Source organism: Mus musculus, chromosome 3 (assembly GCF_000001635.26).
Source record: "Mus musculus strain C57BL/6J chromosome 3, GRCm38.p6 C57BL/6J".
In the NCBI taxonomy this organism is placed as follows: Eukaryota; Metazoa; Chordata; class Mammalia; order Rodentia; family Muridae; genus Mus; species Mus musculus.
In genome coordinates, this window is record NC_000069.6 from 146,674,778 (window position 1) to 146,693,472 (window position 18,695).

At 44.0% G+C, this 18,695-nt stretch overlaps 1 protein-coding gene and 1 long non-coding RNA gene across 8 annotated transcripts in view; one reads left to right on the top strand and one right to left on the bottom strand.

Moving 5' to 3' along the window:
• 4930503B20Rik (RIKEN cDNA 4930503B20 gene) overlaps window positions 1-11,115 on the bottom strand; it is a 40,704-nt gene extending 29,589 nt beyond the window's left edge. Inside the window, exons 1-3 of one of the 6 annotated variants that reach the window (XM_011240264.1) lie at window positions 10,156-10,229; window positions 7,807-7,994; window positions 5,985-6,070 (exon numbers count right to left, since the gene is read on the bottom strand). In XM_011240264.1, coding sequence (XP_011238566.1) covers window positions 5,985-6,037 — 53 coding nt within the window. In that variant the 5' untranslated portion in view covers window positions 6,038-6,070; window positions 7,807-7,994; window positions 10,156-10,229. Of the gene's footprint in view, window positions 1-5,984; window positions 6,071-7,806; window positions 7,995-8,458; window positions 8,488-10,155; window positions 10,319-10,658 lie in introns of those variants that run through there. The other 5 variants (XM_030252861.1, NM_001368726.1, XM_011240263.2 and 2 more) reach the window with 5 other exon arrangements.
• Window positions 10,238-13,530, top strand: Gm36521. 2 transcript variants are annotated; one of them, XR_003954576.1, is made up of 4 exons: window positions 10,238-10,327; window positions 11,021-11,117; window positions 11,208-11,285; window positions 13,396-13,530. It is a non-coding gene; the product is annotated as a predicted gene, 36521 (long non-coding RNA). The 2 variants fall into 2 exon arrangements; XR_376210.3 differs by having other exon boundaries at window positions 11,021-11,285.
• Window positions 13,531-18,695: the final 5,165 nt, after the last annotated feature.

Consider the following 18,695-nt stretch of genomic DNA (forward strand, 5'->3'; position numbering starts at 1 on the left):
GTAGAATGAAAGCTTTCAGTAGAATGAAAGCTTTGGTGGTTCCAACATCTTACTGATGCAGATGAAAAAGAAACAAAATAATTTTTAACAAGGATTTGTATTAGAAAACCCAAGGTTTATGGCTCAAGTCTTGGGGATTTTAGTGTGTCTGAATGAAAGACGCAAGCAGGAAGAGCACTCCTTTGTAGTGTTTAAAATTGTCAAGGTATCACATGAAAATGTCTTTATGTGAAACAGTCCCACACATACCAAGTAGTGAATATGCATGATGAAAATGTCTTAGACAGATCAAGTATATGTTTTAGTATGTATCCTTTTGCTACTAGGGCAACAAGCCTGAAAAAGCAAAGACCTAAAGTTGGTGTTTCCATCTTGCTTTGATTCTCTTGTAGCCACAACATAAAACCCAGTTCAACTGTGGGACAAGTTTGCTACAAAATACCTACAACCAAACTCACTGCAGCTCATAGGACCGAGGAAAGGCTTGGCAGCTCAGAGTCTGTCTGGGGTCCAAATGAGCCATCTTGAATTCCAAACAGCTGAGTTCAGATCTCAGATTTGCCATTTTCCCATGTGATTTTCAAATGAAAATCTATTTCACATGGTGACTTCCTGGCCTCTGGTTATTCATTTTTAAATACTGTAATATATTTAAATATCAAAGACTGCATTAATCAAATGAAATGCTATTTGTGAAGACAGCACAAGTCATGACTCACAGTAGATAGGCTTGACTCACAGTAGGTACTGTGAGGCTTTCTTTCTTTCTTTCTTTCTTTCTTTCTTTCTTTCTTTCTTTCTTTTTGTTTTGTTTTTTGTTTTTTCGAGACAGGGTTTCTCTGTATAGCCCTGGCTGTTCTGGAACTCACTTTGTAGACCAGGCTGGCCTCGAACTCAGAAACCTGCCTGCCTCTGCATCCCGAGTACTGGGATTAAAGGCTTGCGCCACCACGCCCAGCTCTGTGAGGCTTTCTAACTTGGAACATAATGACTGTCATTGCAAGTCACTGTATAATTCATTGCACACATATCTTCTTTCGATCCTTACAACCCTCAGTCTCTTCTTTATTGTTAAGAGAATTAAAGCAGGGATAAATTAAGTGAGTGTTACTCTTCTGATATCTAAGAAGCAAAATCAAGATGAACTCCAGTGTTCTGAAGATATGACTTGATTCAAAGTCCTGAGCACAAGCCTTCGATGTCACGCTTGCTGGCCTCTGGCTTCCTAATCTGGGAGGAGTGGGTTGCTTTCCTCCTAAAGGGAGCCCTCGTCTCTTCTTACTTTCTTCATTGGCACAAAATGTTTTTTAAGAGTTAATTTCAGATTTACAGAAAACTAAACAACAGTGCAAATATCTCAGATACCTTCCACCCAGATTCCCCAATTTGTCAGTATTTTACAACATTTGCTTTGTTATGCCTCTTTCTCTCTCTCTTCTATAATATATGAAGCAAGAAGCACAAAAGGGAAGGCAAAGGAATGCTCCAGACTGAAATATGTTTAAAATGTATGGTCCTTTTACTACAGGCTCAAGCAGAAAGGACCAGTACAAGAATGTCAATGAGTCATGTGTGTGTCATGTGTGCATCACGTGTGCACCATGTATGAGTCATGTGAAGTCAGTGTCACACGCTCCTCAGACACAGCATTGCTCAGGATGCCTGACAGGTCCTAACGAGGGATGGTTTTGTGCTTTGGGAAACTTTTGGCAGTATCAGGAGGCATGTTTGATTGCCATGACAGAGGTTAGGTATAATGGAGACCTGACAGCAGAGGCTGTGGATGCTGCCAAACATCTTACGATGCACAGCCACATCCTTAAGACTTCATGTTTCATACTTTTAGAGTTTCTATTAGACCCCAACTGTTCCCTCTCCCACGTTATGGATAGCCACCTGTGGTCATGTGTGTTAAATGAGATGCCTACTTCCAGTCAGGATGGAGTAATGGAGGCCGTGTTTACTCTTCTACTCATAAATGGAACTGAACAAGCAGACAAAATATATAAAATAATATGGCACTCAAAACATTGGTCATAGCCACTAAAAGACCATGACCCTGGAAGAAGGGAAAGAAGAAATGTAAGACCAGTGACTGAGGGCCTGGAAAGGTTTTCAGTGTGCACTCTAGACAGACAGGAGGAGGAAAAGACACATAGAGTCCAACTGGAAAGACCTGCTCAGGGCTTCCCTGAAGTGCTCAGCAGAACTCTCATGGGCATCTTTGTAGGACTGAGGCCGAAAAATCACCCAGAAATACCAGAGGGAGGGGACAAATCACTGGAGTTCATGCATGGACAAAGGTAGTGCCTTCTCTCACCTGACAGAGAAGACGATCTCCTAACTCAGGAGTCCTGGAGCACTACAAAGGAGGGTCTTGTCTCAGTAAAAGGCCAGGCAGCCTTAGAGCAAATGCAGCTCTGGTCCTGGGATAGGACTTAAAGAGATACTTGAAACAGCTTCTAAGAAAACAGTGCCCAAAAATCTATATCATGCAATTACGGGAAATCTCAGGAAAATCCAGCACCCATCAGAGTAACATCCATGCTGCCCACCCTACAATCAAAACCTACCTAACACCGTGTCAGTCCTGCCCAAACCAACCCATGCAGATACTAATGAAAACATCAGCAGGCTTTGTCAATGTAAATGCCACCAGATTTTCTTATTGGGGGTGGTGATGGTGGTAGTGGAAATAGCAAATTCTAAAACAGTAAGGAAATATAAAAAAAAAAAAAAACTACCATGGCAACTAAGAACAAAGTTAGGTAACACTACCTGACTTGAGGCCATAATTACTAAAGCTCTGATTATCAATACGGTGCTACATTGATACACATATATGCAAACAATCAACAGAACAGAACAGTCTACTAACTGACTCACATATAGAATCAATTTATCAAAAGAAAAAGTTGCAGAAGCATTTGAATAAATGGTTCTAAAAAAAGTGGCTATCCATAGGTCAAAACAAACAAACAAACCATCACAAACAGCAAAAACTTCTTTAATTCTCATCCCACATGCCACATAAAACCTAAAAACCTAATTTGAGGGACTGTAGGAATGGCTCAGAGGTTAAGAGTGCTTATTGCTCTCGGAGGAACTGGGTTTGGGTCCCAGCACCCACACTGGGCAGCTCCCCACAGCTTAGAACTCCATCTCTACAGCATCCTACACCTTCTTCAGGCTTCCACTTGTGTACAGACCCGCACAGAGACTCAAACATATACATGAAAGTAAAATAAATCTTTACAAAAGCCCAACATACTTAAACATCATCGTCCTACATCCCGAAACCTAAAGTTACCAAGCTTTTAGAAGAAAGTTATCAAGACTTTGGTCTATGAATCCTTAAATTTGGCACCCAAAGCATTCTCCATAAAAAAATAAATTAATTAATGCAACGACAGCAAAATTAAAAGCCAAAGACATTAAAGAGAGAAGGACAAGAGAAACCATGAACTATGAGAAAGTTTCAAGCCATGGCAAAGAACTTGTACTGAGAATACTCAGAAATTCTATGGCACAAATATGAAGAAAAAAAACCCTAACCCAATAAAATATTATATCCATAGCACATAAAAATTCTACACAACAAATATGAATAAAAGCCAATGAAAAATTTGAAGGACAGTGCACGCCGGAAGCTCTATGGACATCAAATCAGCATCATCGAAGGCAGTTAAGATCAGAGGGCGTTAGGGAAATGAGAACTAAACCCTCGCCAACTATTGCGAATAGGACAAAGATTTCATGAGGAGATGGGATGCCCTGTTGACAGTAATGAGGTTGGGAAAAGGTTTTTAAAAAGTTTAACATACACCTATGGTGTAGCCAAGCACTCTAATTCCTTCCTAAGTACTTTCACAAATGAAACAAAGCACACATTCACATAGAGACATGGACATGAACAATCAAAGAAACTTTATTTGGATAATACTACAAAAATGGAAACACCTCTACTCCCTGGCATCATGTAGCTGGATAAGTAGGTCTATGCCCATCTAACAAAATATCACTCTGTACTACAATGAACCAAGCTGCATACGGTAATGCATGCCTTTAATCCTAGCACTTGGGAGCCAGGGCTGGCAGAGGTGGGCAGATCTCTGTGGGTTCGAAACCAGCCTGGTTTTCATAACAAGTCCCAGGCAAACAAAGGCTACATAGTAAGACCTTGATTCAAAACAACCAACAAAACAAAACAAAGCAAAACACAAAAACAACCAAACAAAAAGCAATGAACCAGTAATACAGTAGTATGCATAAAATTACAGACTATGTTGAGATACCAGCCCCATAAAAGTAGGTGTTTTATATGCATATTATATGTGTATAGTGTCTACTCTTATGCAAAATTCTGGGAAAGTCAAAGTAGTTTACAATGACATATCCATACCCAAGGTTGCCTGGGGATATGGACCCAGGAAAAACATAGGAAGGAGAGACTACTGAGGGTTATGAAGACAGTGGAGATGGGGGGCGGGGGGGATTCATTATCAATGGTAACAGTGGTTTCATGGGTATAAAATCATTAAAGCTTACCAAAATTTAACTTTCAAATACACCTAGTTTGTTATATGCATGCATCATATTTCACCATGTTTTTGCTACTCTTGGGGATTGTTACATCTAGGGCTCCACACTTTGGGGTGAGTGCTCTACCACCGGGCTACCTCCCAATTCCTCTTTTATTTTTGAGACAGGGCCACATGTATATTGCTCAAGCCAGCCTTGAACTCACTCTAGAACCCATGTTGGGCCTTCAACCAACCTCAGTTTCCCAAGAAGCTGGGTTCACAGGGCTTCCTTATTAGGTTTGACTAAAATTGTTCATCTCCAAATTGAAATAAAAAGAATGAAGACGGGTTCATCAGGTACACTAATCATATTACTATGTAGTTAGCAGACACGTGGAGCTCGTGGCTACCATGCTGGACAAGACTAGAGAATATCCCTGTCATTGCTTGTTCTGTAGCTTATCTTTCACAAGTCCCGCCCACGGAGAGCACGTGACTGTCGCCCCGCCCACCGTTGTCTGCCTCTGCTGAAACAGAAAAGTCCGCAGCCGCAACGCCTCAGCAATGCACCCATTCCTGGAATTGTTTTAAAGCGGATTTTATTGAGTTACTTTTAATGTAACGTTTCTGTGAAGCAAAACATACATTCTACTCATAAGCACACAGCACATGGCCCCCTGCTCACTTGTCACGGCTTCTAGGGACAAGACGCTAAACAAAAGGAAAGAAAGGCCAACCACCTGGAACTTTCTTCCTCCCTGGAACCAAGTGGGCTACAGTTTCAATACAGCTCCTCTTGATGGACTCAAAGACTTCCTGCAAGCTACTATTTTCTTATGGTCTACTGTGTATAAGAAAATCCACAGTCTCCTTGTATTTTCCTATTAAAAAGACTCCAACACATAACCCTTAGACAGCAGACGTAACTGGGAGTGTCCGAGTGAGAGGAGATATTCTGAAACCCTTTCCATATGCGCTGAAACATGCCACCTTCAAGGGAAGGTTCAAAAGCCAGGCAGAGAAGTTGTCAATCTCAGCATCGAACGACTGTGAATTTCTTTCCTCACAATGATCACTTCCAGTTTTGAAGGTTGATGTGACATTATTAAAACAAACACAAAGACTGAAAGGTGTTTGGGCGCCCACCTAGCGGCCTATGGACTGGGGAATCTACCGTCTCAGTTTTTGCCTCAAATGAGAATATGGGCTGAATTCCTCAAGACTCTCTGATGCACGGCCTGAAACCATCGTCCTTCCACACACACGCCTGATGTCACCGTTGTCACAGAGCTGAACTACAGAACAGGCAGCTGGAGTTGAGAGGGAAGAGGACAGGTAGCTGGTGGCCAATGTAAATGACTAGACCCCCAAACTGTACCCCAGCAGCCAAGGAGAATGCAAACAGACATTGGGTCCCTGCGTGGTTGGCAGAAGCAGAACTCGGAAGGCCGCCTCACTTACTTTTTGACACCGACAGGGCCATTTCCCTTGTTGTCCATGTCGACAGAGAGCATGGGGCAGCGGGCAGAGTTCCTTTACTTCCGCAACTAATCAATAAGGGAGAAAAGCTTGGGTTTAATTCTTCAAAAGGGAGAGGGGACATACTCCCAACCGGAAACATACAAGTCCACACAGTTCACGCATGCTCGTTTCCGTCTCCAGTCCCCTCCTGCTGGAGAGACAGGACCACAGCTCAGAGGCTGGAGGACAGCTCGCGGTGCTCTCTTTTGCATCGCCTTCACAGTAAGAATGTACAAATAAAACTGAAGCCTCCTCCTAAACAAGGGACTGTGACCTGGCAGGGCTTCCTCCAAATGCCTAGCTCCCTGAAGACATTGCAACCCATAGTCAGAAGTAGAGAAAAACAAGCCTTCATTTCTGGACCCCTCTGTGATTTTTTTTTCTTCATTTTTCAGTTCCCTATCTTTCAACGAAATGCAGAAGGGACTTAATTAAAGCCTTTGTCAGAAAGTATTCCCCTACCTCATATATTATTAGCGAAACTCAATCTGGGAGGTAGCCATGCCAAAGTAAAGCAGAAAGCTAAAAATAAATAAATAAATAAATAAATGCCAACAACAAACAAACAACTAAAACCAACCAACCAACCAACCAACCAAAACAACAACAACAAAACTCCCAGACATTGTATCACAGAAGGGGTGGTGGGGTTCAAGGTGGGGTGTTGAGATGTTAGGATCTGTGTGGGGGCTGGGGACTGGGGGGCAGGCAGCTCATCAGATTTATGTAAAACCATAAAAAACATTTGAGATACAGTAACACCACTGTCTTTTTGTTTATCAGATGACGAATGTATAAAAAATAAAAGCCCTCCCCAACTTATATACAATTAGCAAAAGGGGGAGGGGAACCTGCTTTAAATACAAGAAAGTCAAAACAAAAAGCCTGGCCTGGAAATCTGTTTCCCTGAATTCAGCTAAAGCCATAATTTAAATACATTTCCTCTCAGACCACTTTAGACTTCGACACTCCTTCTCCGGGGATCCCTGTGACACGGCAAGTGCACTGTTCAGTAAATTCAGAAGATGCCGTTACTTTGCCAGAAGTGGATGACTAGCAAACAACATCGCAAGTGTGAGATCAGAGTGCGTGTGCGTGTGCGCACACACACACACACACACACACACACACACACACACAAACTTCCAACTGCCAAGCCTCTAAGATCACTGCTAAAGAAAGCCAATATTTATAATATAGATATTAGCACCCATGCACACAGTCACAGAGTAGACACACACACACACACACACACACACACACACACAGAGAGAGAGAGAGAGAGAGAGAGAGAGAGAGAGAGAGAGCTGCTGCTCCAGCCACATGAAGAATGGCACTTTAGTTGGAAACTATTACACATTCACCATTTTCGATGCATCTCAGAAACAAAACAGAACAACTGAAGCCACGCTCTGCAACAGCGCACCACGCCGTCTTATTATCCTTACTATCATTTATTTCCCTTTTCTTTCATGAAAAGGTAAAAAGCAAACCTACCTAGAAGCAACTAAAACACAGCGTTTTTTTTTTTTTTAAATAGGCTTATCAAGAACAGCCAAAGAAACCCCAATGCTTTCTTTCACAAAGTAGTCGGGCAAGAGAATTCAAATCAGGAGGTACAATTTGACACAGTGAAATAAAACCAGGCTGGCTTGCAGCCAACATGACGTTAGGAATCGCACACAAGCCGCAACTGCCTTCTGGTTGGTTCATGGCTGACTTTTTAAAGCTACAGCGTGCCCTGTTCACTTTGGCTAACTACCTTCAGCGCAATTAGCGGGAGGGGATGATTCCCCACTTCCAAAGAGGCAGAGTTCTCCTTGCACATGCCTTGTACAAGCAAGAAGCTGTTTCCATAGCTGCTTCCTTCCCCTAACCCTTCCCTGTTGCCACACAGGTCTTAATGCTCTTCTGCAGCCATGCCATGTTTCAAACTATTTTGTCTTCTCCCTGAGGGAAAAATAAGAGAAAATCCAGGGCTTACGGGCTGTCCACAGTGAACACTCGGAAACTGAGTCCTGCATTAGTCTTTCTTTTTCCTAACAGAGGCGGGGACAAAGTTCCCGGAGCTGGCTTTTAAGTAATCTCTTTGTGAGGATAAGGAAGGCTCTGGTCAGCTAGCAAATCCCTCACTCCTCATAGGAAGCAGCAACTCTCAGAGAGAATATGAAATAGAAGACCAGAGCTCCCGCAAACATTCACACTCCACCCCAGGAAGCCAATCAAAACCAAACAGAAACAAGCAAACCCTTTTTCTCTACAAAAGAAAAACTTCAAATTTAAGGGTTGTCTTAGTTGCATAAAAAGCTTAACACCTCCCCCCCACCCCACCCCAAGAAAAATTCAGTTAACACTTCTAACCCTGAGCATTTGATCCTGCTTAGGTCACATATAATTAAGGCATGCCAACCTACCGCCATCTTAAGTTCTAATTCAGGAAACTGAGAGTAGAGGAAAGAGACTAGGGTTGAGTTTTCGATTGTTATCTGTTCAATCTTACAGTTAGTTCCTGGATTGGCTGGAAACTGCTACTTGGTTTACATGTGTATGTAGAGGTGGTATTCCTCTCTCTCTCTCTCCCTCTCTCTCTCTCTCTCTCTCTCTCTCTCTCTCTCTGTGTGTGTGTGTGTGTCTTTCTCTGTCTCTCTCTTTCTTTCTCTGTCTCTCTCTCTCTGTGTCTTTCTCTGTCTCTCTCTCTTTCTCTGTCTCTCTCTGTCTCTCTCTCTCTGTCTCTGTCTCTCTCTCTCTCTCTTTGTATGGGGTGGTATTCCTCTGTGTGTGTGTGGAGGGGTGGTATTCCTGAGGTGGGGAGACATTCCCATAAACCTTAACATATTGTATATATGTGGTAGGAAACAGATACCAACATTTCGATGCTTTTAATTCAAGATATCCACTGACCCCAATGCTTGGCACCAACAAAACCCAAGCCAAAACAGTGACAAAACAAATAAACCCCACTCAAAACAACATTCAAGATCCATACTAGGACCCTCAGTTCTCAGCAAGTGGAATGTGTACATTTTAGGCAGAACCTAGGATAAACTGGCTTCCCTTTTCTCTACTAACCCTTAAGGGCATTCAGAGATCAAAGGTTAACAGGTATAGTCTAAATCTAGATCCTGAATGCCAAAATCACTCACACATCTATTTTAGGAATGGCATTAGAAATTTTCAGCTTCCTGAAAGACCATAGCTGAGAAACATTTATTCAAAGTCTCTCTTTTCTGGGCTTTGCCTCTACTGCCTCATTGCAACAAGCAGTTGTAAATTTTTAGGGGTGAATGGTAACTGCTCAGTATTTCTATGTACTATTTTGGGCTGAGGTCCATATGTGGGTGCATTATCATGAATGACCAAAATAGGGTCACGGATCATTGACTGTCAGCAGATCCATACTCTGGGACTTCATGGGAACTCCTAACTCGTTTCCCAATGACAAAAGATAAAAAGGATGGCTTTGCATTGGGAGTCAGGGGACAGTACAGCTGAGAACTGCTCTCAAAGGAGCTCTGGTCACATCCTCCAAGGGAAAGGCTCAAAGAGATGTAGGCATGCCCGAGTTCCTCAGGCACACTGATGGGAGGAAGGCCTCTGGAGTTTCCCCAAGTGCCTTCTCCCTCCCTTCCTGCCTGCTGTGTTCAAAAGTTTGCCTACGTAAATGTGTTTCTGGAAGTGTTACAGGTCTCCAAAATGATGGTTTCACTTACCATCTAGTTTCTAACTTTGGAAATAAACGGACATTTGTGAATGTCAGTGTGGATTCAGCCACTCATCTTTGTACACTCCACAAGCACATTAGCCATTTACTCTTGTCTGAGGGACTTGTATATTAACTATGTTAACATTGTATTTGAGTTACGTGAAGCACGTGAACGTTATATGCTTTGTGATTGCAGAACGTGGTGTGTGTGTGTGTGTGTGTGTGTAGGGGCGCCCAAAAAAGATTTTCTAAGGAAGTACATCCGTACTGAGGTAGCTATGGATACCCTGGCTTCTGGATTCTGGAATAGAGAACCTTTGGGCCCACTTGAAAGTGCCCTTGGATGGGGGAGGGGAGGCCAGCAGGAAGAGCGCACTTTGAGTGGCTTCTATGTTGACCCGCACCCACCTCCAGGAAGCACCGACGGCCCAGGAAAGCCAGGCTGTTCTGTAGGAACCTTCCACCTGGTCCCGTGCTGGACCGAAGTCCCCGAGGGCAGAGCTGCACGCGTCCCGAAGGGCGTCTCCTGGGCAAAGCACGGGCGTCTTCCCCGCCAGCGTCGTCTAAGCAACTGGAGGTGGTGCGTGGGACAGAGGGAAAAGTTTCTTCTGAGATTCTGAGGGAGTACAGGGCGGTCTCAGTGTTGGGTGGGAGTTGCTAGGTGTGTGGCGCAGACCCTAGCACCTACGACCTGCCCTGTCCCGCCAGCTCTGCCCTGCTCCACTCCAGGTGACAAAGTGTTCGCCCGCGGGGTACCGAACTCACGGGGACCGCAGGGCGGGCGTTTGGGGTAAATTGGGTGTTTTGTTTGTTTGTTTGTTTTTGTTCTTATCCTGGTGTTCTCTGGTTCCTTTCATCCTGGAGAGGAGGGCGGGCGTGTTCCCAGGACAGCCTGCGAGCCCATCACTTACCTCCCACCCAGCCGCCGGGTGGCCGCCACGCGCGAAGCCCAGAGCAGCGCGAAGCACGGGGCACGCCGGGAGTTGTAGTCCACCGTGGCGCCGGAGGGTCTCAGAAGCCGGGCGGAGGCAGAGTGGAGAGGCAGAGGCTCTAAGAGGGAAAGGACTGAATCCGCTGGGATTCTGAGGAGGACATTTGCCAATGCCTCAAAACTTCCAGGGAGCAGAAGGGAGGGGCTCCTCCCGGCAAACTCTGTACAGCGGAGGTTTTCGGGTTACCAACATTTTCTGTGGATAACCCCTCTGAAGTTGTAAGTCTAACTTTAGCAATTATGATTACAAGACATTTCCCAGACCAAGTTCCTATTTTGTAGGGCTCAACTTTCTCTTCCCTGGGAACACGTGTATCGCATACTTTGCTTAGAAGCTCCTGTTTTTCTTGTTGGAGAAACTGCATCGCTCCATCCTAGGGTAACTGGACTCTCCATTTACAGACCACTCTATAGCACTCTTTACAAAGCGCTGTTTATTTATTTGCTCCATTCTCTTCCATCCATAAAGCAACATCGGGATTAAAGCAAAGAAAAGCTGAAGATGCGGCTTTGTGTGTAACCTGAGGAGAGGAGCTCGGAGTCACCTGTACGTAGTCACTTCTCTTCATTGTTAGGAGGAGAGAGGGAGAGAGGCCTGGCAACTGCTGCTGTAGACGCTGAGCTAAAAAAGAGCTTTCCTGGAGCATTTCTTAAAACAGCCGGTGAGGTCTGCAGAGATAGCTCGGGCAGTAACATGCTTGCCTGTTAAATGTAAAACTCTCAGGAAGTGTTCTAGATATTAGGCCTATTTTATGAAAAAATGAGCCAGAAAGGACACTTACCAGCAAGGAGAAAAAAGCCAGGTGTAGTGACTTCAGATCTGGGAAGGCAGGGGATCCCTAAGGCTTGCTGGACAGCTAGCCTGGTGTCCTGGGCTAGTTCTAGACCAAAGAGAGACTAGGTAACAAACAAATGGAGATTGTATCTTTAGCCCAGCACTTGAGTTTGCCTCTGGTCTCTATACTCACACAGACGTACGAAGACACTTGCACCAAGGAACACACACCACACACCACTCGCCCATCTGTAATAGTCGGTAAATAGATTAGCAAACAGCTGCTCTGGAGCTAAGCCAGACAGGGTGCCAGTGGACACACAAGCCTCCAACCTCAACTCAGAAGCCATCTTGATAACCACTTGCAAAGGCTATATCAACCACACTTACGGACAGATCCATGCCTGGCAGTAGATTGCCAGTGCTGATACGTTGTGGTTTCCGGTCTTGTGCCCTTGTGCCTTCTCTATGTGTGAATGTGTGTGCCTCTGCATTTATGTTTCTTTGGCTCTTTTGTTGTTGTTGGCTTGTGCGCTTGTTTTGTCTTATTCTGCTTTGTTTTTAATTTCATCATATTTTATTATTATTTTTAGATGCCTGTTTGTTTTCTAATGAGAGAGAAAAAGAAAGGGCATGGATTTGGGTGTGTGGGGAGACTCTGGAAGGAGCTGGGGGAGGGAAACCAAGTATATCTTAGGAAAAAATATCTAATTTTAACAATAAATATATATTTATTTTATATTAATAAAATAAATGAATCGTAAGTGATAGATACATAGGTAGCCACCCGATGCATTAGGAGAGCAAAGTGGGAAAGAAAAGGCAGCAGGAAAGAAATTCAATGGAAGATTCTAAGATAAAATATGATACTGTAGGGTCAAAGGAGGCCAAAGACAGCCAGGGGATGTGGAAGCCACCAAGACCTAGAATCCTGGTGTTGTCACTCCTGAGTTAGGTCTAGGTACAAAAAGTTATTTAACCTCTCCGGATCTCTTTGACCTCAGCATTAAAGTATAAGAAGTTCCAGTTGTGTAACAATAGCTCTGAGTGGCAGTTCAGATTAAAATAGGCAGGAGACACTTAGAATAGTGTGTGGCCTATTCTAAGCACGGAGCTAATGTTACTTACTATTATTACCTACAGAAATTCCTTTTGTGGAAGTATCAAGAAATGAATTGGCGTGGAAGCCGTGTGGGGAGGCTGTGACTGTGTTCTAAGCTACACAGCATCTTAAATTGCAGTGACAGACAGGAAGCAGCCAGGAGAGTCTTCAGAGAGAAGAGGCAGGGCAGGGCAAGCATCTGCATGTGAGGGAAGAAGAGGAGGGAGTCCAAAGCAGTCATCATGTTCTGGATTTAGAATATGCTTGGGGTTGCCATTTCAGACACAGACACAGCCATGGCAATACAAAGTTTTGGAGGAAAATAGCCAGTTTGGCTTGAAACCAAACAGGAGCTTTTCTGGGCATGAATGACCACATAACAGTTGGAAATGCTACTTTGAATATCATGCAGTGATACAGAGTTTTAAGAGTCATTCATAGAGGGGAAGTTGGAAAGCTTGTGTAGAGACAAGAGGAGTGGGCAGGGGGAGCTGAGGTGTCCTGTGATGGTGGCAGGCAAGGGGCTGGTCAAGTGCCAGCCAAAGGCTGCAGGGGTGGAGTCCAGCAGAGACAAGAAAAGAAGGAGCCATGAGGGGGGGGGGGGGCAGGCCAGCAGCACTGTCACACGGAGGGGGAGCCGGCCACACAGAAGAGACCATTGCGCGTATAACCTGCCTGGGGGATTGTTTTGGAAGTTGGTGCGGGTGAGTTTTTTCTTGCTGCTGACTGGAAAAGGATGGAGTTGCTGGAGCTAAGAATGCTGCGCATCTTCCATTGCAGGGGAACTCCTGAACTGGCGCACACCCTGTGTGGCTCCATCGTGCCACAGCCCTGCAGTTCACATAGGGAAATCCCGTGTTGAACCATCCCAGCGCACACTTAAACATAAAGTGCTTTTCACGTGCTTTTAAGATACCTTGGCTTTTCCTGGAGTGTAGCCGCTTGAATGGTGACATCATCCGTGGAATTTGCGGCACCAGTGCAGTTCACCTTGCGGGGCTCCCCATTTTTCCCCAGGTGATCATATCATGTGGACACGAAGATCTACTTCACCAGCATTTATTTCTCCTTCCTAATAGTAATTACCTCCTAAAATGGTTAAATTTGATTGTCCACTGGGCTTGATGTGGGATCAACTAAGGCATGCGTGGGGCAGGTCTGTGAAGGAATATCAAGGAATAGTTAGATGAGGTGAAGAAGCCCTTCCTAGTGCTCATCACCTTCCCCGTTTCTCCCTCCCCCTCAATCTCCACAGCATCTGCTGAGTGCTGCTCTGTGGATTTCTGAAGGCAGAAATAGCCGGGTCACCAGCGTGGCTGGGATAGGGACTAGAAGAATAATCAGAGGAAGGCTAGGGATGACCATGAGGTGGAGACAGACGCTGTGGGGTTCGTAGGCAAGGCAAGGACTTTGCTTTGACTATGAAGTGGGCAGCTGTTGGAGAGATTGGAGCAGATGAATAATACGGCAGAGCTCATTTTTAAAGGAGGATTTTGGCTACACTGTCAAGGATACATCATAGGGAACAAAGCGGGATAGACTAATAAAATCACTGTAGTAATTCAGGCAAGTTGCAGTGGAATCTTGAACCAGAGTAGTAGCACTGAAAAATGAGGGTTACTGTCAAGAGTGTGCACTGTCCTTGCAGAGGATCTAAGTTTGGTTCCCGGTACGCATACCGCCACCACAATTGGATTGCAACCAATTATAATTCAGCTCTAAGGACTCTGCTGCCTCTGTCCCCCAAAGAGGACACACATATGTCCCCTGACACATGACACATATACATAATTTTTAAAAAATACATATTGATTCTGGAGAGATACCTCAGCTGTTAAAAAACACTTGCTGTTCTTCCAGAGGTTCGGTTCCCAGAATGTGTATGGTGCTTCGCCACCATCTGTAAGTCTGGTTCCTGGGGATCTGATGCCTTTTTCTGGCCTCCAAGGGCCCCAAAGCATACATATGGTATACAGACATACATATAGGCAAAACACCGATGTACACAAAAGAAAGCTTAAAAAATGATAGGTTAGATATGAAAGAAAAACCCAGGAATTTCTGAGCACACAGCAAATTCAGGATGGAGGAAAAATGTAGACAAAGGATGTGAGGGCTTTGGAGGAAAGAGACGTTGGGAATGGGCCCAAATCCTGGACTTGTCATGAATTCTGACATGTGTGGATAAATGGAGATAATGAAGTCTTCCTAGAGGAATCAAGAAATGCAGTGGCTTTGAGTTTGTGAGTGTGGGGAATGAGGGTATAGGTTTGGGTTCTGTAGATGGAAAGGAAGAATCAAGTAGACTCTTGGCCCGTATAATATAATAATGTTGAGAGCCTAGGGTGGGAAGCTTGTGGAGCCTTGTTCACTCATGACCTCTGCAGGAGCGAGGCAGACTTAATCAGGCTGCATCCTCCCCATTCACTGGGCCTTCCACTGCCTGGGTCACCTAGAACCCCACCAAAGCCCTGATCTTTCTGATGGTCTTTCAATGGAATGGTTTTCAGGCATGGAGAACAACACTACTGACATCTAGATTGAAGGCATGAATACCTGGCGGTGGGGGCTATTGGGAGGGGTTTTTCTGTTTTTTTTTTTGTTTTGTTTTGTTTTTAAGATTTGTTTATTATATGTAAATACTTTGTAGCTGTCTTCAGATACCCCAGAAGAGGCCACCAGATCTCATTATGGATGGTTGTGAGCCACCATGTGGTTGCTGGGATTTGAACTCAGGACCTTCAGAAGAGCAGTCAGTGGTGTTTGTTTGTTTGTTTGTTTGTTTGTTTGTTTGTTTGTTTTTCGAGACAGGGTTTCTCTGTGTAGCCCTGGCTGTCCTGGAACTCAATTTGTAGAACAGGCTGGCCTCGAACTCAGAAATCCGCCAGCCTCTATCTCCTGAACGCTGGGATTAAAGGTGTGCGCCACCACCACCTAGCTCAGTCAGTGCTCTTAACCACTGAGCCATCTCTCTAGCCCCCTATTAAGAGGTTTTTAGAAGACTTTTCATCAAACAATTTTGCGGCAATCAAGTGTCATGTCTGATCCAAGTAATATCCTTGCATTAATAAAGAGATGCTCCAAGATGACTCCACCCCAGTCAATCAGTAGAGCAAAGGGTGGCCACCTTCTAGCCCATTAGCATCAAAATAGCTTTCTTTATATTATGCAAGTTTTCTCTTCAGGATTACAAATTACACTTAATTTTATGAATTAAATGCCACCCATTTAATTGTAGTTTTATGTATTAAACAGACTCAAAGTTGTTCCCAGCCCAGGATTTTGTGCTTCCTAACTTTGTGGTTTCCTGAATTCCTTGTTGTTCCTCGTCTGTCCACTGTCTTGGCTTTCCCGACCAAGCCTTCAGAAGTTCACAGATGCTCTGATGGCTGAGATCTTGCTTATGTGAATGTCTGTCTCACTGTCACTGTAGAGGAGAGACAGGTCACACAAGGTATTTTCTCCCCTTTTGTTGTCTATTAACCTCAGTTCTGGTCTCCTCTAGCCCCCGATATGGCTTAAAATGCATCTCATCTCTTTGCTTATAAAGAAGTTTCATCCTCTCTTGGACAACCCACAGAGACTTTTAAATATCCTCACAGCCTTAACGTTCCCATCAGACTTTCCCGGAATATGATCGCATCTCTGCTCAGAATGAGAACTGAAGCCCACCTGCACTTCACAAGGCCCCCTTATTACATTTCCTTTCATTTCCATTTGTTCGCCTACGTCTTTAACAACAGCAAGCATTCTGGGTCCTTCTCACTGCGGGTGATGCGGGCCTCCCATCCTCCCTCTGATCTGTCTCATTCCATGTCATTGTTTCCCATTCAAGATGGAGGGGAGTTCATTTGTTGCCTTACATTTAGAGAAGGAAGGTAGAAGGCGCCGGAGAAGAGAATATTTATGAGAGTGTGCACACATAGATGACAGAACAGCCTGCTGGAGTTCGTCCTCGCCTCCCATGCAGTGGGTCTTGGGGATGGAGCTTAGGTCATCAGGGTTTTACAGCAAGCCCTTTATGCACTGAGCCCTATCATCAGGCCCTGTTGTTTGTTTGGGTTTTTTGTTGTTGTTGTTGTTGTTGTTTGGTTTTTAAATAGTTTCTTCCCCATCCAGCCTGCTGCAGTTTTTACTCCTGGTCCTTGGTGTTTTTAATACAATTTCCAACTATCCTCTTATTTATTTTCTCTGCTTTTCTAGGTGTTTTTAATTTTTTACCATTATATAGATCCTGGGTTGTTTCTCCCATTGCCCCCATCACTGAAGGAATCAAATCGACTTGATTTCTCGAGAATAAAGTGGATGGACCCATTACCCTCTCTGTCGCTGGAATCCTCCCCACGTTCTGCCTCCGATACTGATGGCTCCTATTTGTTGGTTTGTCATGATTGACAGGAGTGCCAGGACAACAAAGTTGGCCTTGAGTGTGGTAGCCTCAGGACGTCACTCTCCTAGTTATGACCAGCTCTCCCCAGCAGAGAATTAGGAGTGACTTTGTAATAAGAACCAGTTTTAAAAGCTGTTCAACCTCAGAATGAAAATAAAGCATTAACACTGGAAGAAAAGCAAAAATACACACATATGTGCTTATGGCACTGTGCAAAGTTATTAAAATTAACGAGTCAGTAAATTCTTAAGCTTCCTGACAAAAATAAGAAACATGTAATTAGACATATGATTTTCTTCAACTCTAAAATAAAACCTACAAGTTATTTGGAGAAAAGTTTTTTTTTTTTAAACACTTGGTTCTAGGGGAAAAAAATTAACCAAATGGAGTGAGGTTTTTAATCACAGGATTAGTACACGGAACAGTGACACCCATTAAGCTTCTATTTATAGTGATAGTTAATGAAAGCAGAGAACAGGAGAGACAAACACAGTCCAGAGAAAGTGCGCTCCTGTTTCTAAGACGATATGATTCAAACCTATTTGGAAGATTAAAATCTCTCATACAGAATATGTCCTCCTTTGGAAATTGTCAGTGTAGGTGTAATTAGTTAAGAGAAAAATCATTCGTGATCAAGCTAACCCAGTAGTGGTGTCCTTCTTAAAAAGCAGAAAGAAATAGGGAGGAAGGCAGAACTATGAAGGCAAAGAGATACAGGCAGCGGTAGAGTTGATGTTAAGCTAACACAAGCCAAGGAATGCCAGCAGCAGCAACAAGAACCTATTAGAAGCAAGGATAGATAGACCCATTGCTAGAAAAGTTAGAGGGAGCACGATTCTGTCAATGCTGGTTTCAGATGGTGAGTAATAGAGTGTGTGTTGTGTTAACATACTAGGGTTGCGATACTTTCAACACATCAGCTGCAATGGCTAGTTTTGTGTCAGTTTGACACGAGCTCAAGTCAGCAGAAAGGGAGGAGCCTCAACTGAGGAAATGCCTCCAGAAGATCTTGCTGTACGAAAGACTACTGACCATTTTCTTAATTGCTTAATCAATGGGGGAGGGTCCAGCCCATTGTGAGTGGTATCCGTCCTGGGTTCTTTAAGACAGTAAGCAGCATCCCTCTATGGCCTCTGTATTGAATCCTGACTCAAGGTTTCTACCCCATTTAAGTTCCGGTCCTGCCTGACTTCTGTCAACAATGAACAGTACAGTGGAAGTGGAAGCCAAATAAACGCTTTCTTCCCCAAGTGCCTTTGATCGTGGTGTTCCTTCACAGCAATAATAATCTTAACAAAGATGGCAGGCTTTAGAAACTAATACAGACGTTACAGTTTGTTCAACCATCTTTCTTAAATGTTAGTTCTTCCAAGATATGTTATGTATTGTACAACAGAGAGTTTTGTATGGCAAAATTGGGGTTTGGGTGTTGAATAGGAAACAGACCCATGTGTTTCCAATGAAAAAGAACTTGCCAGCACTGGCGGAGTTGATGTCCCTGTGATTGCTGCAATACCTGAGGTTCTCACTTAGAATGGTGGCCATCGCACCACATGTGGAGAAAGTCAGATACGTATTTGAAAACAAATCCAGTGTGAGATGTGTCTGTCACATGAGACAGATGAGTACTGCAGAGGTGATTTAGGCCAGAGCGTTTACAAGACACGTAATGCCAACACTTTACTGTGAG